Source organism: Argopecten irradians, chromosome 16 (genome assembly GCF_041381155.1).
Source record: "Argopecten irradians isolate NY chromosome 16, Ai_NY, whole genome shotgun sequence".
Taxonomy (NCBI): domain Eukaryota; kingdom Metazoa; phylum Mollusca; class Bivalvia; order Pectinida; family Pectinidae; genus Argopecten; species Argopecten irradians.
In genome coordinates this window covers 25,704,021-25,721,095 of record NC_091149.1, presented here as the reverse complement: position 1 = coordinate 25,721,095, position 17,075 = coordinate 25,704,021, and the positions used below count along the sequence as shown (strand labels likewise).

At 35.0% G+C, this 17,075-nt stretch overlaps 2 protein-coding genes across 4 annotated transcripts in view; one reads left to right on the top strand and one right to left on the bottom strand.

Moving 5' to 3' along the window:
* The first annotated feature begins 1,540 nt into the window (after positions 1–1,540).
* On the top strand, positions 1,541–11,374 carry LOC138311204 (coiled-coil domain-containing protein 103-like). 3 transcript variants are annotated; one of them, XM_069252686.1, is made up of 4 exons: positions 1,541–1,696; positions 3,243–3,438; positions 4,613–4,757; positions 10,946–11,374. In XM_069252686.1, exons 1-4 carry the CDS (start codon positions 1,648–1,650, stop codon positions 11,351–11,353), a joined length of 798 nt encoding a protein of 265 aa, XP_069108787.1. In that variant the 5' UTR covers positions 1,541–1,647; the 3' UTR covers positions 11,354–11,374. The 3 variants fall into 3 exon arrangements, with proteins under 3 accessions (XP_069108787.1, XP_069108786.1, XP_069108788.1); XM_069252685.1 differs by having other exon boundaries at positions 1,633–1,735; XM_069252687.1 differs by lacking the exon at positions 1,541–1,696 and adding an exon at positions 2,742–2,983.
* A 930-nt stretch (positions 11,375–12,304) lies between these two features.
* LOC138311203 (DNA topoisomerase 2-alpha-like) overlaps positions 12,305–17,075 on the bottom strand; it is a 38,016-nt gene continuing 33,245 nt past the window's right edge. Inside the window, 3 exon segments of the mRNA XM_069252684.1 lie at positions 12,305–14,180; positions 14,582–14,760; positions 16,010–16,120. Of these exon segments, the coding sequence (XP_069108785.1) occupies positions 14,034–14,180; positions 14,582–14,760; positions 16,010–16,120 (437 nt within the window). The 3' untranslated portion in view covers positions 12,305–14,033.

Here is a 17,075-nt window from a genome sequence, read left to right as displayed (position 1 = left end):
AATCATGCATGGCATAGGAATCAGAGCAAAGCCCTACTTGTTTATTTTATTTTCTATTTCATGAAGAAGACATAATTTAGAAATAAAATGACGCACTTTAAACTAGAGAAGTATATGATGTAATAATTGTCAAGCATAAACTCACAGAACTGAACTCAAAGATTCTGATTTCTCTGTGTCCATTCAAGGCCTGGAGTGCTGCATATGCGAATCCTATGATTTCACGCCATTTGTTGACGTTTTGTGACGTCATGATTCCTTGTGCTCATCTTCGCCTTGGTGGATATTTTGATTTCATTCTATAGCTTTTAATTTTCAAAGTGTTATAATTATTATTTTTAAAAAAATGTTTAATTACTCCTGTTATGCATTTGCATTAGTTAAATATATATTTACTGGGGAGAGCAGTACCTGAGCAACCCACAACCTCCCCATATGTATGAAAAAATGGCGGTCGCAAACTGAAGCTGACAGTGTGTAGGATTTAATTTTGAAGATTGTGTTTTTTCTTATATTTTCGTGTATCTTGCGCCCTTATGACAAACTATGCTTATAGCGAAGTGATTTTGCTGGTCCCCAGAGCTTCCTTATAATCATGTCTTACTTATTTACGTGGTCATTGCATAATTATTATCTACATATCTATTTGTCTCTGGTTATTGCGCAATACAATATACCAATACCATATCAGAGAATTTAAGGGTGGATACTGGTTACATACATGTATGTTTGATACTGAGATATATACTAAATGTGATACATATACTTTTAATCAATTGGACAAGTAACATTAGTTCAATTTCATATATGGCATTACAAGAAACTTACTTTGAAAACCACTTGCCCAAATTTAAGATTTCATTCTAGTTTTACCCAATACAGGCTAGCATTAAACCGGGCAAGTTTTCACTTGCCTGGGAGCATATTTTACAGGTCTCTGCCCATCGGACCTGAGATATTTCTTTCCCTGTATGGATATTTCTTTAATCAGGGTTGTTTTTTATGTAGTCTATGTACAGTACATTACACAAAATATACCAGCATGCATTTATATGTGTCATAAAGCCAGGAACTGCATTCTTATGATCACAGAAGTATCCTTTGATCGATTGGTTCACTGCATAATCTTACTGGGTCAACATGTCACACAATATAGTTGAAATGGCAACAATTTCCTTAGCCAAAAAAAGTGTCCTGTCAGGAAATTTTAGAATGTCTCAATGTCTCAAGAACAACTTTGATGAAGTTTAATGAAGAAAAGCAGACGAATATTATTTTGACACCATCCGCTTTTCAACAAATTGTACACATAACAAACATTCAAAAATCTCTAATTACCATGTTGGTTATCTTGATGTTCTTTCTTCACTTCTTCTAGCCTATCAGTGTTTACATTTGTACATTTTCTCAAACAGGAAGCATACACACCCAAGCGTCTTAAAGACAGAGACTTACCCAGAATCCTTTTCTCTAGCCCTATCCACACCTCTTGATAGTTCTTATGTTATTAAAAGAGACAAAATTTGACGAAAACTCTACGTATTCATGCTTGAAATGTATCTGACATTTTCAAATACCGAAATAACTTTTAAGTTATCCCCAAGTCGGTAATTTTATAAACAACGAAAGAAACCATCAAGCTTTAAAATGACTCAGATGACATCACGTGACAGCAAGTTAGAACATGGTGGAGTTGGTAAGGACGCTTTGAACAGGAAAAAAATATTGCTTTGCTGTAAGGGGTTTCTCTTTATCTTTTAGCAATATACAAAGACAAACTCAATTCCATATTTAATTTACGTTCTGTAAGTTAGGTGTCCAAGTTCATTACAGTAGGTAAGGCCTAATATTCACCAAGTGACGGATGATGTTGACCAAAGAGTGAATAACGCTAGGCCTACTGAAGTACTCCAGTAGGCCTACAGTAAATATAAAAATAGGATATTGACTTATCGTAAGATTGCACACCTTTAGTTAAGATATCTGCATCTGAATAGGTAATTAATTGTAAGATAATATGAATTTAAGGCAAAGCCTTAGAAGAGCGCAGCTACATGTAAAAGATTATAACATCATAACTTTATATTGTCTATATTTTTCTATGAGATTAACAATATAATATTTCACTGACATGCAAATACTATCGTTAGTTAGAAAGAATTCAAAACAATCCAAATGGAATAGTTCAATATACACATACTTCAATCTTGTTTTTATCAGATGCAGAGAAAACTTGGCAACATGCCATGCTATCAAAAATACGCGCGAATCTGTGCCGTCATCTTTGGCGTCAGGTTTTGTGACGTCACTGCTGACGGTGCCGTGCGCTTGAGAACATACACAGTACATATTGGACAACTACATTTATTGCGTTGTTCTTGTACATGTGTAAATTAAAACTACTTAAAGTAATTTTAAAGCGTATACTGATAACACATTTAGTCTAGTACAGAAATTTCAAATCTCGTCGTGCTGATAACGAGAATTAAAACATGGCTGCCTACATGGAGGCGCGAGACTTTTCCTGCGGGACACAATTTCAAAGTCCAAGGGGTACTGGAGTGTATTGGAATCTATATGCTCACACATGTGTTATGGTTAGTAGAGCTTCGCTCTACGCGGCCTTTGGCCGCGCAGAGAGCTGCGCTCTTAATAATAATTTTGCTTTTTTAAACGATTTTTTCCTAAACAGATAAATAAGCTGGTTGAATTTAATAACAAGTGGTTCCCTTTTGATGCAGCGGGATAAGACTGGGTCGATCATAGGTGACCAGGTAGAGCACTTGGCTAGTGTTTAGAGGGTCCCGGGTTCGAATCCCGATCTGGCCGCTACATTTTCTTGCCTGTTACAGAATTGGCGCCAAAATAAATAACCCACGGTGGTGGGTGTTTGGAAGGGTCTCCTATGTCTTTGAGGGTGAAGACTTCGAGAAAGGAGGGAGGAGTGTAGCCAGATTGGACTAGGTTGATCATGGGTGACCAGGTAGCTCAGTTGGTAGAGCATTCGGCTAGTGTTTGGAGGCTCTGACTGGTGTTAGAATCCCAGTCTGGCAGCTACATTTCTTCCTCTCCTGTTACATATATATGCAACTTCTGTACATAGCTTTAAATTGAATCAACAAAAGTGAAAAAAAAGTCTGCATTTATATTTACATGCAATTTATCCATAATGCAAGATCTGAATAGTTTATTATGATATAGACTTACAAATATCATGAATACCAATTTTTTTTTCATACCAGCTGTAGTTGAAAAAATAAGTTGGCTGTCCAAGATGTCAACTCAGAAACCAAAGTCACATGATGAGGATTCGCTGAACTTTGACAAATTGGAGAAGGAATTACATGCAGCTGTAGATGCAGACAAGAGATACTGGCGAGAAAATGATGCAAAGTTTCGGGCAGTTGGTCAAAAAGTGGAATCTTATGAGGAGTTTCAGTTAGTACCAAAAGTTGTGAATCAATGAACACTAGTTAAATAATTGATGATGAAAATTTTATTATACATGTATATGAAATTACGGAAGCATCTTAGGCTCGCACAGGAAAATATTTTCCAGGATAACGAAAATGTTTTATTTGGTGGCCGCCACTTACTTGTAATTATCTGGCGGCTGCTAGATACTAAAGTGGCGACCGCCAGTTAATTATATGGAGGCCGCCACTTAAATTTCTAGCATATAATTATCTGGCGGCCACCATAAAATTATATGTCAGCTGCCACTAAATTTTTCTGGCGGCCACCATATAATTATCTGGCAGCCACCACTTTAGTATCTGGCGGCAGCCACTTAATTTTTCTGGCGGCCGAACCTATGTGAGCCTAATACGCTTTTGTATGAAACAACAGAATGTTTTACTTTGCCCAAGTTTCTTCAGGCCAAACATAAAGTGAGTCACGAATCCATGAAAATATAAGTTGTGTACATACACCTGGTATCTTAAATTTTATTTAATAGTCTCATCATCTGTTCCAGGTATAAAGGTCTGTAAAATAATTTGAAAAGTCATGGATTTTGCCAGCTATATTGAGAAAAAGACCCTAAGCAAAAATTGTGGAAATATAGAAGTTTTTTTCAAAATTGGGAAAATATAAAACGTATAACTTAGATAATTTTATTTCAATTTTGAAAAGTTCTGGAAATAATATACGATCGTTGCAAGATATTGATATTATTGTCATACCTTTAACAACATTTGTTAGTTTTATCTTAATTTTACCACTGTTAAGAAAATACATATTTTTCAATTGGGAATACGGGTCCTTCTACCGGACCCTACAAAGGTCTGGTAAAAACCCTGAAAGTGTCCATCTGCCTATTACCAATATACTCTACCCAATTCTACATCTAGGTTTACTAAAGACCTTATTAGGTCACTGTGACTGACTTACATATCAACCCAGAAAAATGTTGTGTACTCTTTAACAATGCTGTCAGATTAAATTTGAAATATTTTAAGACTTGCCCAGATTGGTTAAGTAAGCAAAGGACAGGTCCAGAGTTAGGTTCCTGATAGAGGCAGTGATTATGTTTATATCAAATTATGCGCTCTGTTACACTTGAAATGTTTGAAGACATACCCAGATTTACTGAATCATTACAACTTTACAGAGACATAGTTAAAGCATCCCACCTGAAACCATTAGAGAAGGGAGACAACCTCAACAATATTGTTTTTGACCAGCCATGGAACTCGCACGCAATTAAGATGAAAAATGCTGCCCCTCTCAAGTCGACTGGAGGTGATCTTCAACCGGTTTGTTACATTTGCTTATATACTCATAATTGCTTACATGCATTCATACCTAGGGGCAACATTGGTCAGGTGATTAAGATATCCTGACATTACCACAATCCCTTCAAATCTGGGTCGCAAGTTTGAATACCATGTGGGGTATTTGCGAGGTACTGACCAGTGACCATTGGTTACAGGATGGAGGCTTTCCTCCACCATCTTAACCTGGCACATCCTTAAATGATCCTGGCTAGTAATAGTATAATAAAATAATAGTATTCAATTAATCAAATGAAGCATGCATATCTGAATTATTTAGATAAAAAAAATCATAACCTGCTTAAAAATTAAAATTGATCATCGGTTGAAATTGGATTCATAACCTATCCGATCCAAAATTGGTTACCAAGGTAATGTAATCGATTGGATATTTGGGGTTTTTTCCCCCCCTTTTATGGTATATATATATTATATATAAATATCAAAAAGAATGCAGAAAAAAAAAAAAAAAAATTTTACCTTGCCAATCTTTTGACAATATATTGAGGGAATGATTACTGCCGTTCTATCATTTACCTTGTCCATATCTTTTGACAATATATTGAGGGAATGATATGGATACAAACGTCGGCCGCTTTAGATATATTTCCATAGGACACCCCATGCCATCATTGTACATTTTCACTACCCTTTCGCGTACTTTTAGATCGGTTCGTGGCTTTGAGATGTCGACATATGATCGGTTGAGGATTGCTTCTAATTTTGGCTGTGATCGGTTGAACCGCTTTTAATTTTGGCGCAATTTTAGCGAGAGATTAAAATAGTAACGTAACGTTACACATGTGCAAACACACATGTATCTTACCGGTAACTTATAATATGCACGCGTTGGCAGCTTGGCGATCAACGATTTTTAGTACTTCCACACTTTTTTATTCAGTATAAAGTTCAAATTCAGAGTTAAATTGACATTTTAAATATACCTTACCATAATTATGAAACTGAACAGTTGTTTTAGCAGATACTTTCTTCTTGACCTTCATATTTATTCATTAACGGTACCAGTATTATCATGTTTTTAAAAATCAATATTATGTATTCTTCTACAGCTAGTATAACCTGATTGTGTGTTATCTTTTTCCATGTTTGATTTTTTTTTTCAACCATCTTATTTATATATTTACAACAGCTATTTCAGGAAACTCTGTCAGTCAAGTTCGTCACATGTGCTAGGTGTCCTACGGAAAAAAACCACCCAACAGTCATGTATATTACAGCGCGAATTCTATATATCAGCGTTATTTATTTTTTATAGCGTAATACTTCTATTTTACAAATATTAATTTTTCAGATGTTTATCTATGAACATTTGTAATTGTTTCGATGTACTTACAACGTCCCGATTGCACAAATAGGTTGCATTGTGTAACGTTTATTTATATACACACTTCAGCCAATCACAACGCGTGTTACATAGACACTTCACCTGTACCATGTAGCGATGTAATCTACTACAATGAGTCGATACACTAGTACTGTAACACAATCGTGCAATCTTATGATAGAACGGCAGTAAAGGTGATAAAAACAGAACGGACATGAAAATGAGATAATACGCTAGAAACATTTGTAATGCCTATCTAAACATATACCAGTTTGATATTTGCTTACATTTTGTCTCTAAATAGTAAAATTAATGAAAGCAATCTTCACATCTTTTCGACGACAGATTTTTTTTCTATGACTTACCTCCCTTGAGTTCTGATGAGTTGTGACGTCATCTGAGACAATCAACTACCGGAAGCCGGTGTGCCGATCGCGGAACTGTCAACATTTTAGTCACATGTCTTAGTACTTACGGAAATACACACGGAGAAAAATATGCTATATTTCGACTTATTGGGTAGCGTGATTTATCCCCTACATAATGACACATTATTGACGTCATCACCTATGAAATGACGTCACTACATGTAAATAATGATGTCATTAAAGGTGATAAAAACAGAACGGACATGGAAAATGAGATAATACGCTAGAAACATTTGTATGTCCTATTAAAACATATATCAGTTTGATATTTGCTTATATTTTGTCTCTAAATAGTAAAATTAATGAAATCAATCTTCACATCTTTTTGACGACAGATTTTTTCAATGACTTACCTCCCTTGAGTTCCGATGAGTTGTGATGTCATCTGAGACAATCAACTACCGGAAGCCGGTGTGCCGATCGCGGAACTGTCAACATGCATGTGGATTTTAGCCACAGGTCTTAGGTCTTACACACGGAGAAAATATGTTATATTCCGACTTATTGGGTAGCATGTTTATCCCCTACATAATGACACATTATTGACGTCATAACCTATAAAATGACGTCACTATATGTAAATGATGATGTCATTAATGTCGAGTACATATATCATGTAGAGTATCATGTGGGGGTAAAACATAAGGTCATTTTTCACGAATGAATAAGTATTACTTTCCTATTCAGTCCACCCTGGAGTAATACGACTGTGCATGTATGTAATTTATAGTTTACACATAAAATTAACCGGGGAGTTTTAATATACATACTGGTCATTTTATGTGCAAAATAAGATTGTAGTGAAAATGGACAATTATTGCGGCCCACCTCCTTAGACCTACGTTTTGATGAAAAAAATCATTCGTTACAAACATACGCACATGATTAAAAGGAAAAACAAAGGGTCCTCCTGCACAGTTTTCATACTTCCTTTTAGAGATTCTACTACATGTATTTAAAAAAAATGTGTATAAGTCTTAGCAAGACAATAAATTCATTATTAGATTTCTTTGTACATATATTTTGAGTTACACAACAATGTGCCGATGGTGTGAAGCCGGTATGTTCAGATCGAGCAGGGTTGCATAATGATATGACGACATTCACAATGTTATCATTATATTAAATGCAGGTAATTTAAAATCGAAAAATTACAATGTTAAGAACGCTTTAAAATCATAATACATCGTAAAACTCGTCACAGCCATTGTAAATAGTATGCTCGCCAATTTCGCCCGCAATTTGCGTGCTCATTAATTATCCCCCGCGAAACGCGTTTGCGGGGGATATTGATTTGGGCTCTGTCCGTCCGTGCGTCCGTCCGTCCGTCCGTCCGAGTATCGTTTCCGGGCTATAACTCCTAAACCGTTCAACTTGGCTACACGAAACTTTCTGTACATGTTAGGCTAGTGCTCTAGTTGTGCCTTTTGCTAATGGGAACCTTTCATTTTCGATACTTTTTCTGTTACCATGGAAACTTATTCAAAAATACCATATTATTAAAGTTTCCTTTCTATTCCGGGCTATAACTCGAAAACCGTTCAACTTGGCTACACGAAACTTTCTGTACATGTTAGGCTAGTGCTCTAGTTGTGCCTTTTTCTAATGGGAACCTTCCATTTTCAATACTTTTTCTGTTACCATGGAAACTTATTCAAAAATACCATATTATTAAAGTTTCCTTTCTATTCCGGGCTATAACTCGAAAACCGTTCAATTTGGCTACACGAAACTTTCTGTACATGTTAGGCTAGTGCTCTAGTTGTGCCTTTTGCTAATGGGAACCTTTCATTTTCGATACTTTTTCTGTTACCATGGAAACTTATTCAAAAATACCATATTATTAAAGTTTCCTTTCTATTCCGGGCTATAACTCGAAAACCGTTCAATTTGGCTACACGAAACTTTCTGTACATGTTAGGCTAGTGCTCTAGTTGTGCCTTTTGCTAATGGGAACCTTTCATTTTCGATACTTTTTCTGTTACCATGGAAACTTATTCAAAAATACCATATTATTAAAGTTTCCTTTCTATTCCGGGCTATAATCGAAAACCATTCAACTTGGCTACACGAAACTTTCTGTACATGTTAGGCTAGTGCTCTAGTTGTGCCTTTTGCTAATGGGAACTTTTCATTTTCGATACTTTTTCTGTTACTATGGAAACTTATTTAAAAATACCATATTATTAAAGTTTCCTTTCTATTCCGGGCTATAATCGAAAACCATTCAACTTGGCTACACGAAACTTTCTGTACATGTTAGGCTAGTGCTCTAGTTGTGCCTTTTGCTAATGGGAACCTTTCATTTTCGATACTTTTTCTGTTACTATGGAAACTTATTTAAAAATACCATATTATTAAAGTTTCCTTTCTATTTCAGGCTATAACTCAAAAACCGTTCAACTTGGCTACACGAAACTTTCTGTACATTTTAGGCTAGTGCTCTAGTTGTGCCTTTTGCTAATGGGAATCTTTCATTTTCAATACTTTTTCTGTTACCATGGAAACTTATTTAAAAATACCATATTATTAAAGTTTCCTTTCTATTTCAGGCTATAACTCAAAAACCGTTCAACTTGGCTACACGAAACTTTCTGTACATGATCTTTTAAATTATTCTTTTAAATGTCATGTTACTGGAGAGCGGATATATTGTTGTATGAATTTATTCAAGGACAATACTAAGCTCTGTTCAAATAGTTAAACCTACATGGATGACAATATCAAGATTTAAACTCTTAGTTACAATGAGCTTCATTTATTTTATGTTTGAGCTTTCATACACAACTGGGCGCGGGGGATAATGCCAAGCTTTGCGGCTCCTTGTTTCCTGTTATATTCTTCATAGTACACTTGCGTATATGTAGAATACGATTTTTACCGATTTTTTTTTCTCTAGACCTCTAAATCGTCTCATAATGGTCAATAGGCTATCTAGCGTGTCCATATTGATACAAACTAATTCTCAAATCCCTGTGGACTGTTCGTATACTTTTGAAATTTTCCAAAACTGCGCACGGTTAGATAATACAATGAAGCGGTCTTGTAAATGATTTGTCTTTTATAAGAAATAGGTTGTTTCATGGCCCTGTGTTAGTTGAACTATTAAACGTGCATATCTTGTCCACGAGTACATGTCATGCATATTTGGCCATTGTATCTAGTATCTATGTTTTGTCCCGTCTTTTTTTATCGGTCGTGCGTGCATTATTACTACTGTACATGTTATTCTATTTTCGGAAGCCCCGAAATTTTGTCGAATAAATCCGTAAAAATTATTACAGAACTTTAAAAAATAAATAAGCCTAATCCTTTCTGTGCGGTGTTCTGAAGGATTTCCAAATAGGAAATCGAGGTATGTAGTACATACATACATGAGGCGGGAAAGGGGTAGTCCGCTAAACCTGCCTATATCATTAGGCTTTTCCGGCATTGCATGGACGTTATATTAGAAATATACCGCTGACGTAGCGTAGGCCAAATCTGTCCTACGATTTCACATTTTTAAGAGGTACCGCGAGCTGACTATATATTAGGCAAAAAAAAAAAAATAAAAAATAAAAAAGCGTAATAATATAGGCAGGTTTAGCGGACTAGGAAAGGGGCACGTTTGTCGCGGTATGATAGGGTTTTAGAAAGGGTATGAATGATGTCGGGGTCTACTTTTATAAATATCCATTATATGTATGTACATGTAGCATATGTAGTGTCATTTTTGTTTTGGTCCATTTTCTTGTAAACTTTTATTTCTTCTTGTTGATATTAACTTTAAAGTGTATGTTTAGAGTTTTAATTTACAGACAAAAGTCAACCGCAACCTCCTCGAACCTGAGTTGACACACACGGACACAATGTCAAATGACTTTTGACCTAAAGAACATAACAATTTTATAGCCCAGAATATAACGATTAGAATGAGTAAACGATCGTTTTTATTATATCGGGGTATGTTATAGATTGTATACTATATATACGGATACATTTCCACTTATCAATATAGCAACTACACGTAGCGCGACTGTTTTATATATTTATAATCGCCAATACCGCAACACTGTCCCATTGAATTTCCCGGCTCTTGTCACAGCTGTTGGTCTCAGATGACGTCACGAATCTACGGCCACCTGGTGATATCAGGGGCGATAAGCGATGCGATCGTTCTAGACAAGGGTGTTTATGGACTTCGTTTCAAGCACATTTTATTGAAATTACGTCAAATACAACCTGTATTTTTTGTTGGAAATCATAAAGTGCATCACAATAAACAAATATCAACACAAAAATAGCATATTTAAAATCTGTTTTTATCACCTTTAAATAAGAAAGCCACATAATCGTCGGCTATGACGGAGTGGTTTTACAACAAGAAGAAACTCAGAATTTCTTTGTTATTTCAGACTGATAATCTACCAAAGAATGGACAAGAATTTGCAAGAGATTGGAGGAGACATCACAAAACTGTTGACAGTCAATATGAATACCTACTTAACATCGGAGGACCTCGTCTTGCTGAAATCTTTAAAGCAGAAATTAGTTTTGGGCTGCTGGGCGATATAATCACCGCTCTGTGTCAGAAATTTTCAAACTCTGACTCAAGTGCTGTCCTCGATATTGTTGATGGACTAAGTTCAGCAAACAGATTTTCACTCTCTGTGCAGTTTTTGAGTTCTAAAGAAAAGCAAGTGTGTTCAGATTTGTTTCATAAACTTCGATTATCAACTGAAGACCAAACAGAAGAGGATGGAAAACATCATCAAGATCGGTTAAATGAACTGGAGAAAGTGTACGAGTTGAAATCTAAATAAAGACTCCATTTCATTGTTCAAGCTTGTCATATTTTGATAGAAGCAATATATACCGTATTCGTCTGAATAAGCACTCAGGGTGCTAAAGAAAATGAAGACGCTTCATAGGGCCATATTTAGGCTAACATTTTACAGAATAATTGTACAGAGCAAGTCGTTTAATCAATTTATTAATTACGAAGGAAATCAAATAGACAAACATAGTTTTCATAATTTCAGTGTGCATTTAACTTGAGGTAAGTGAAATTTTAGCTTCAAAAAGGGGAGAAGGTGCTTACTGGGTCGAATATAGTACTTGTGATAACACGTCGGATCAGTTTAAACCCACCAACGTCACTTTGTTGGCTATTTTATCCGTTCGTTTAACATCTATATCATCCCAAGACTCTATAGTCTGTTTCGCAGTACTATACACAGAAGTGACAGAAAGGATATTAACTTGGACAGAGTTTTAGAGTCCAAAATTTCAATACTCGCACAAGTAGTTTCGTGAAATGTTGGTGCATCCTTTAAATTGCAAGTTTCATTCATGATATGGTTAAGTTATATGTTTCAAAGCTTAAGTGTATTGAATGTATGGATTTAATCAGATTATTTTTCCTAGATAAGTCATTAAACGCTTAAAAATAAGATTTTTTTTATACAATATGAAAATTAAAATCTGGTATCATGTTGTGAACAACAAAAAGAAAACAAAAGGTGATACACCAGACATTTCAGGGAAGGCATTATCAATACAGTAAAACATGGTTATAACGAATCTCTAAGGACCAACGAAATCACTTCATTATAAGCATAGTTCGTTATATAAACTTTATACAGAAATCTTTTAGGAACATTGATGGGGAATGAAAATTACTATGTAATAACCATGCATGCATTTGATGAAAGCGGTTCGCTATAAACATGTTTTACTGTATAAATTATTATATTGACAAAGCAACGCATCACTAGATGTTGTCAATGATTTAATGACACTTGGACAATGAATGTAGGAATGAAGTGATTTCTGTACAATGATGATAATCCTCTTACGATGAACGAAGATAGGAGAGATAGAAAAAAAGATCTGGAAACTGAAAAAATGATACGATGGTAACCATAACATTCAGCAACAAATTCAAATGACATCCTCTTTAATAATATCATGTACATATATCTACTTCAAGACAAATGTGAAACTATGCGATAACACACAACCAGTTTCTGTCACAATTTTCCAAGTTAAAACCAATTTACAATTAAAATTTCTAAATATTTTGTCAGATGTACATGCATAAAAATACTTTCATTTTAAATATACATGTAATTATAAGATTTTTATCATCTATAAAATTACATTTTTTATTAGGGGCCAATATTTAAAGGAGGAATTATGTTGATCTCAAAAGACACTTTCGCAGAGTAAAATATCTACAAGAGCAACATATAATTTTTTTACTCGAGAACAATTTAATATTATTTTGATTGAATTCATGAATCTCATTCCTATAGTTCCTAATTTTCATTCATAACCTAGAGTTCCAACATATCATCTCCACATATACAGTTAAAGGACTTGTGCCAACATTGGAGGATTGAGACTACATATGATAGTATGATGGCAGAAAAACAATTGGCCCTAAAACCTGAAAAGTTTTAATCTCTGGGTCAGGTTTAATACAAAACCAATGTACATTCTTAGGTTGCAAAATTCATGTTTTACACTTCAAATATTTTGCATAAACATTTACAACAACGAAAGAACTCTAATAGTTATTTGTCTAAAGACTTCAAAACATATTTGTCTTTACTTTTGAAACAACCATATTATTTCATTAGAACCCCACCTGAAACATTATATCAAATAAGTTCTTTTTAAATCTGTTTCAAAAAAGGGTAAACAGAGATATAACACTAAGTTTCTGCTGTGTGGAAACTGCGAGTAGTTGCTATGGAGCCATCAAACCTTTCTCCATACAAGATTGTTTTGAAATCTACAAACCATGAGAGCAAGAGTAATACTATACAAACATTTCATCTTATACAGCCTATTACGTTGTTAAAAGTACACATTGATCATTATTTGCCCTTGGACCCACATATAAAGAGTTGATGGCTGATTGGTTGTATAGCAAACCTTCATAGAATATGTCTGTAATGTTAAATTCAAAGCTGCCTATCTCTTATCATATACAATCTTCTATGTAAATGTCATCTCTTAAAGAAAAATAATATATAGGGGAAATGTATTTTAGTTTAAAAACATCTAATCCATGTTTTAAACCTGGTACATAGTACTGATCAGTAAAATTGGCTCAAACTCAACATACAATCTGTCAGTAAAATATTTATACTTCTATTCTGTTAAATAAATTAAGTCTATGATTGCAGAACACATGCGTTTGAGATTCTGACTGTACAGTCTACACGTGTGATTGTGCGGGAGACTGTCCTTGTGCGAGCATCATTTCTCTTCCTGTATCTACCACTTACAGTACACACCACAATAGCTGTAACAGATCTAGTTCAGACCAATAACACAGCCTATCATTTTACAGTCACGCCATTACCAAATGTTGGAAAAAAAACAAAACTTTTCCTGACATGTCATTTTTTTCCATACTATAGGAGACCTGCTGCAAACACTTAGATGTTCCAACCTTCATGAACAACTTTATCCTTGCGTGTCGTTATATGTTCAATCCATGTCATCGTCTTCATCGTCGTCATCAAATGTGTATTTGGCAGTTTTGCGGACACGGCCTGTGGTAGCACGGGGGACATATACTTCATCTGCATCTCCAAAATCATCGTCATCTTCATCGCTGGAAAAGGACTTCTTGCTCTGTGGATAATACAAGAAGGACAAAATCATAATAACTTCATTTTACATTTTTTTACCCTCTGGCTCTCTATCAATTGCCACATTTTACAATTCTGACATTCAATGAAAGTATACATTACACAATCTAAATGTATCTATTATAAAAGCTTATAAACCACATACAATAGCTCATTACATAAATATTGCATATGCCTATGTCGTATTTAGAAAATCTTGCTCTAGTGTTTCATTAGACCTATCATGCTGGCATTAAGGTAGCTGGTGTGCTGGTAATAAGTGAAATAACAGCTTTATTGTCCCAAATAAAACTTGGTCAAATGGTTCAAAAATACAAAAATATATCAAGGCTCATAATAGTGACATGCTTGGCAGACATAATGGTAGAACAACTTTGTATGTACCTTTGGCGGCTTCTTTCCTGCCTTCTTCTTTTTGGGCATAAATTCGTCCTCAGAAATATCAGAACTGAACCCCTTAGCAGGTCGCTTGGTTGTCTTTTTCTTAGGTTTGTCTTCACCATCAGAGTCAGTTGATTTCTTGGCCCTAGGCTTTCTTGGTTTTTTCTCCTTAGGAGGTGCATCTGCAAAAACAAGAAACCAAAATGAGTTCTTGATATTGTGAACATATTTCCTATCTATCTATCATTTTTTTGTACATCAATTGATGCACATATTTGTAACTTTATTTAATAAAAGCAAAAGTGCATCTGATTTTTGTTTTCAGTCAAAATTTTTCATGATTTTGACCTAATCAAACATTTAGTGATTTGGCATGATATAATTCAACCAATTCTTAATATTTCAGATAAAAAAATTCACGACCATGGCAATGACCTGCAAACTCACAAAAATGTCATCCACATGAAAATAATCGGCCATATAGTATAAATATTCATTGATAACATAATTGAAAGTTTTTAAATTAAATCACTTTGATATTTCACATTTATTTTTTCAAGAACTCAAAATAATAGACTCCAAAGACCAATCTTTAGTTTCGTTCAAATTTTACATAAACTGGAGTTATCTTTCGTGGTTTCTGATCAACCATCAGACATTCAAACTATGGTTTCCTCATTGACTTTCACTACCGGACATAATCCGACTATCATGTTGCATGCTAGAGCAAAAATACAGGTGGGGTTTTTAAACATGGTCAATAACATCATTGATAGGACTTAATAAAGTGTCAATGCCCTCAACATTTAAAGATGCTCTACCGCCGGCAAATAGTATTTCTACTCAATAAAAAAACAAGAGCAGACGAATTAATATTTATTTTCAGTTACAAAAGTTACTTACTTTACACCATTACCACCATTGAAAAGTTTGAGCTTCTAATTTTATTTCAAGATAAGACATCAAAAAATAATTAATTGCATCCCGAAAAACATCTGTTGCACTATGTTCTATATGGAATGAAGTACTGATTGCACATGCACCAAAAGCAAAAAATATATTTTATATATTATTTTTTGTGTTAATTAGACATATATATATATATACACGATTAAACACCAATTATTGCTCAAATGATGAATATCGTTTCTGCTCTGTCGGCAGTGGAGCATCTTTAAGAACTGTTCCAAAATTGTCATTTGGGGGTTATCTTTTTATCTAGCTTTCCACTGAAAACATAGAGACTTACCCAGCCGCATTTATTGATTAAAAACAAATTAAAGACTTGCAATGTGTTCATTAATCCTAATACAGAACTCAAATAGATCCACTTTATATAAAAGCTCATTTAGAAAATCTGAATTAGATTTCAAAACAACATGCAGTTAGTAAATTTGGAGATTTTCTTGCAATAGTGCAAAACTTATAGACCTTCAACAGATAATAGAATTCCATCTTCATCACTGTCCAGTAGGATGGGAGCCTTAGACTTTGGTTTGGACTTGGCCAGGGCTTGAGCTATGGAGGGCTGTTTCGGGTCAACTGTATGGGTACAGAACTAAGCAGGTAAACACTGGTACATATCTTGTCACTATGACTCTCACCAGCACTTTTTACAATCCTTAACTCATCACTATTTCTCAGGTTCTTTATACCAATACAAAAAACATGACAATTTCACAAAGTCTTCTGACAAGCTAAAAGCCCAATATAATATATGAACTTGCAGCGAAACTTATACACAAACAATAATCTTGTGCTTCTGCACCAATCTTTTTGTCTCCCGTTCACTCAGCAGTCTTTTTGTACAAGTAACCTCACACTTCCTCACCAATCTTTTTGTCTCCCGTTCACTCAGCAGTCTTTTTGTACAAGTTACCTCACACTTCCTCACCAATCTTTTTGTCTCCCGTTCACTCAGCAGTCTTTTTGTACAAGTAACCTCACACTTCCTCACCAATCTTTTTGTCTCACGTTCCACTCAGCAGTCTTTTTGTACAAGTAACCTCACACTTCCTCACCAATCTTTTTGTCTCCCGTTCACTCAGCAGTCTTTTTGTACAAGTAACCTCACACTTCCTCACCAATCTTTTTGTCTCCCGTTCACTCAGCAGTCTTTTTGTACAAGTAACCTCACACTTCCTCACCAATCTTTTTGTCTCCCGTTCACTCAGCAGTCTTTTTGTACAAGTAACCTCACACTTCCTCACCAATCTTTTTGTCTCACGTTCACTCAGCAGTCTTTTTGTACAAGTAACCTCACACTTCCTCACCAATCTTTTTGTCTCCCGTTCACTCAGCAGTCTTTTTGTACAAGTAACCTCACACTTCCTCACCAATCTTTTTGTCTCCCGTTCACTCAGCAGTCTTTTTGTACAAGTTACCTCACACTTCCTCACCAATCTTTTTGTCTCACGTTCACTCAGCAGTCTTTTTGTACAAGTTACCTCACACTTCCTCACCAATCTTTTTGTCTCACGTTCACTCAGCAGTCTTT

Excerpts from the sequence above, each read along its gene's own strand:
- LOC138311204 (XM_069252685.1), top strand. The coding sequence starts at position 1,648 with ATGACTCAGATGACATCACGTGACAGCAAGTTAGAACATGGTGGAGTT. Across the intron at positions 1,736-3,242 it reads GAAAAAAATATTGCTTTGCT|CTGTAGTTGAAAAAATAAGT; the intron begins GTAAGGGGTTTC and ends TTTTCATACCAG. Across the intron at positions 3,439-4,612 it reads GAATCTTATGAGGAGTTTCA|AGACATAGTTAAAGCATCCC; the intron begins GTTAGTACCAAA and ends ACAACTTTACAG.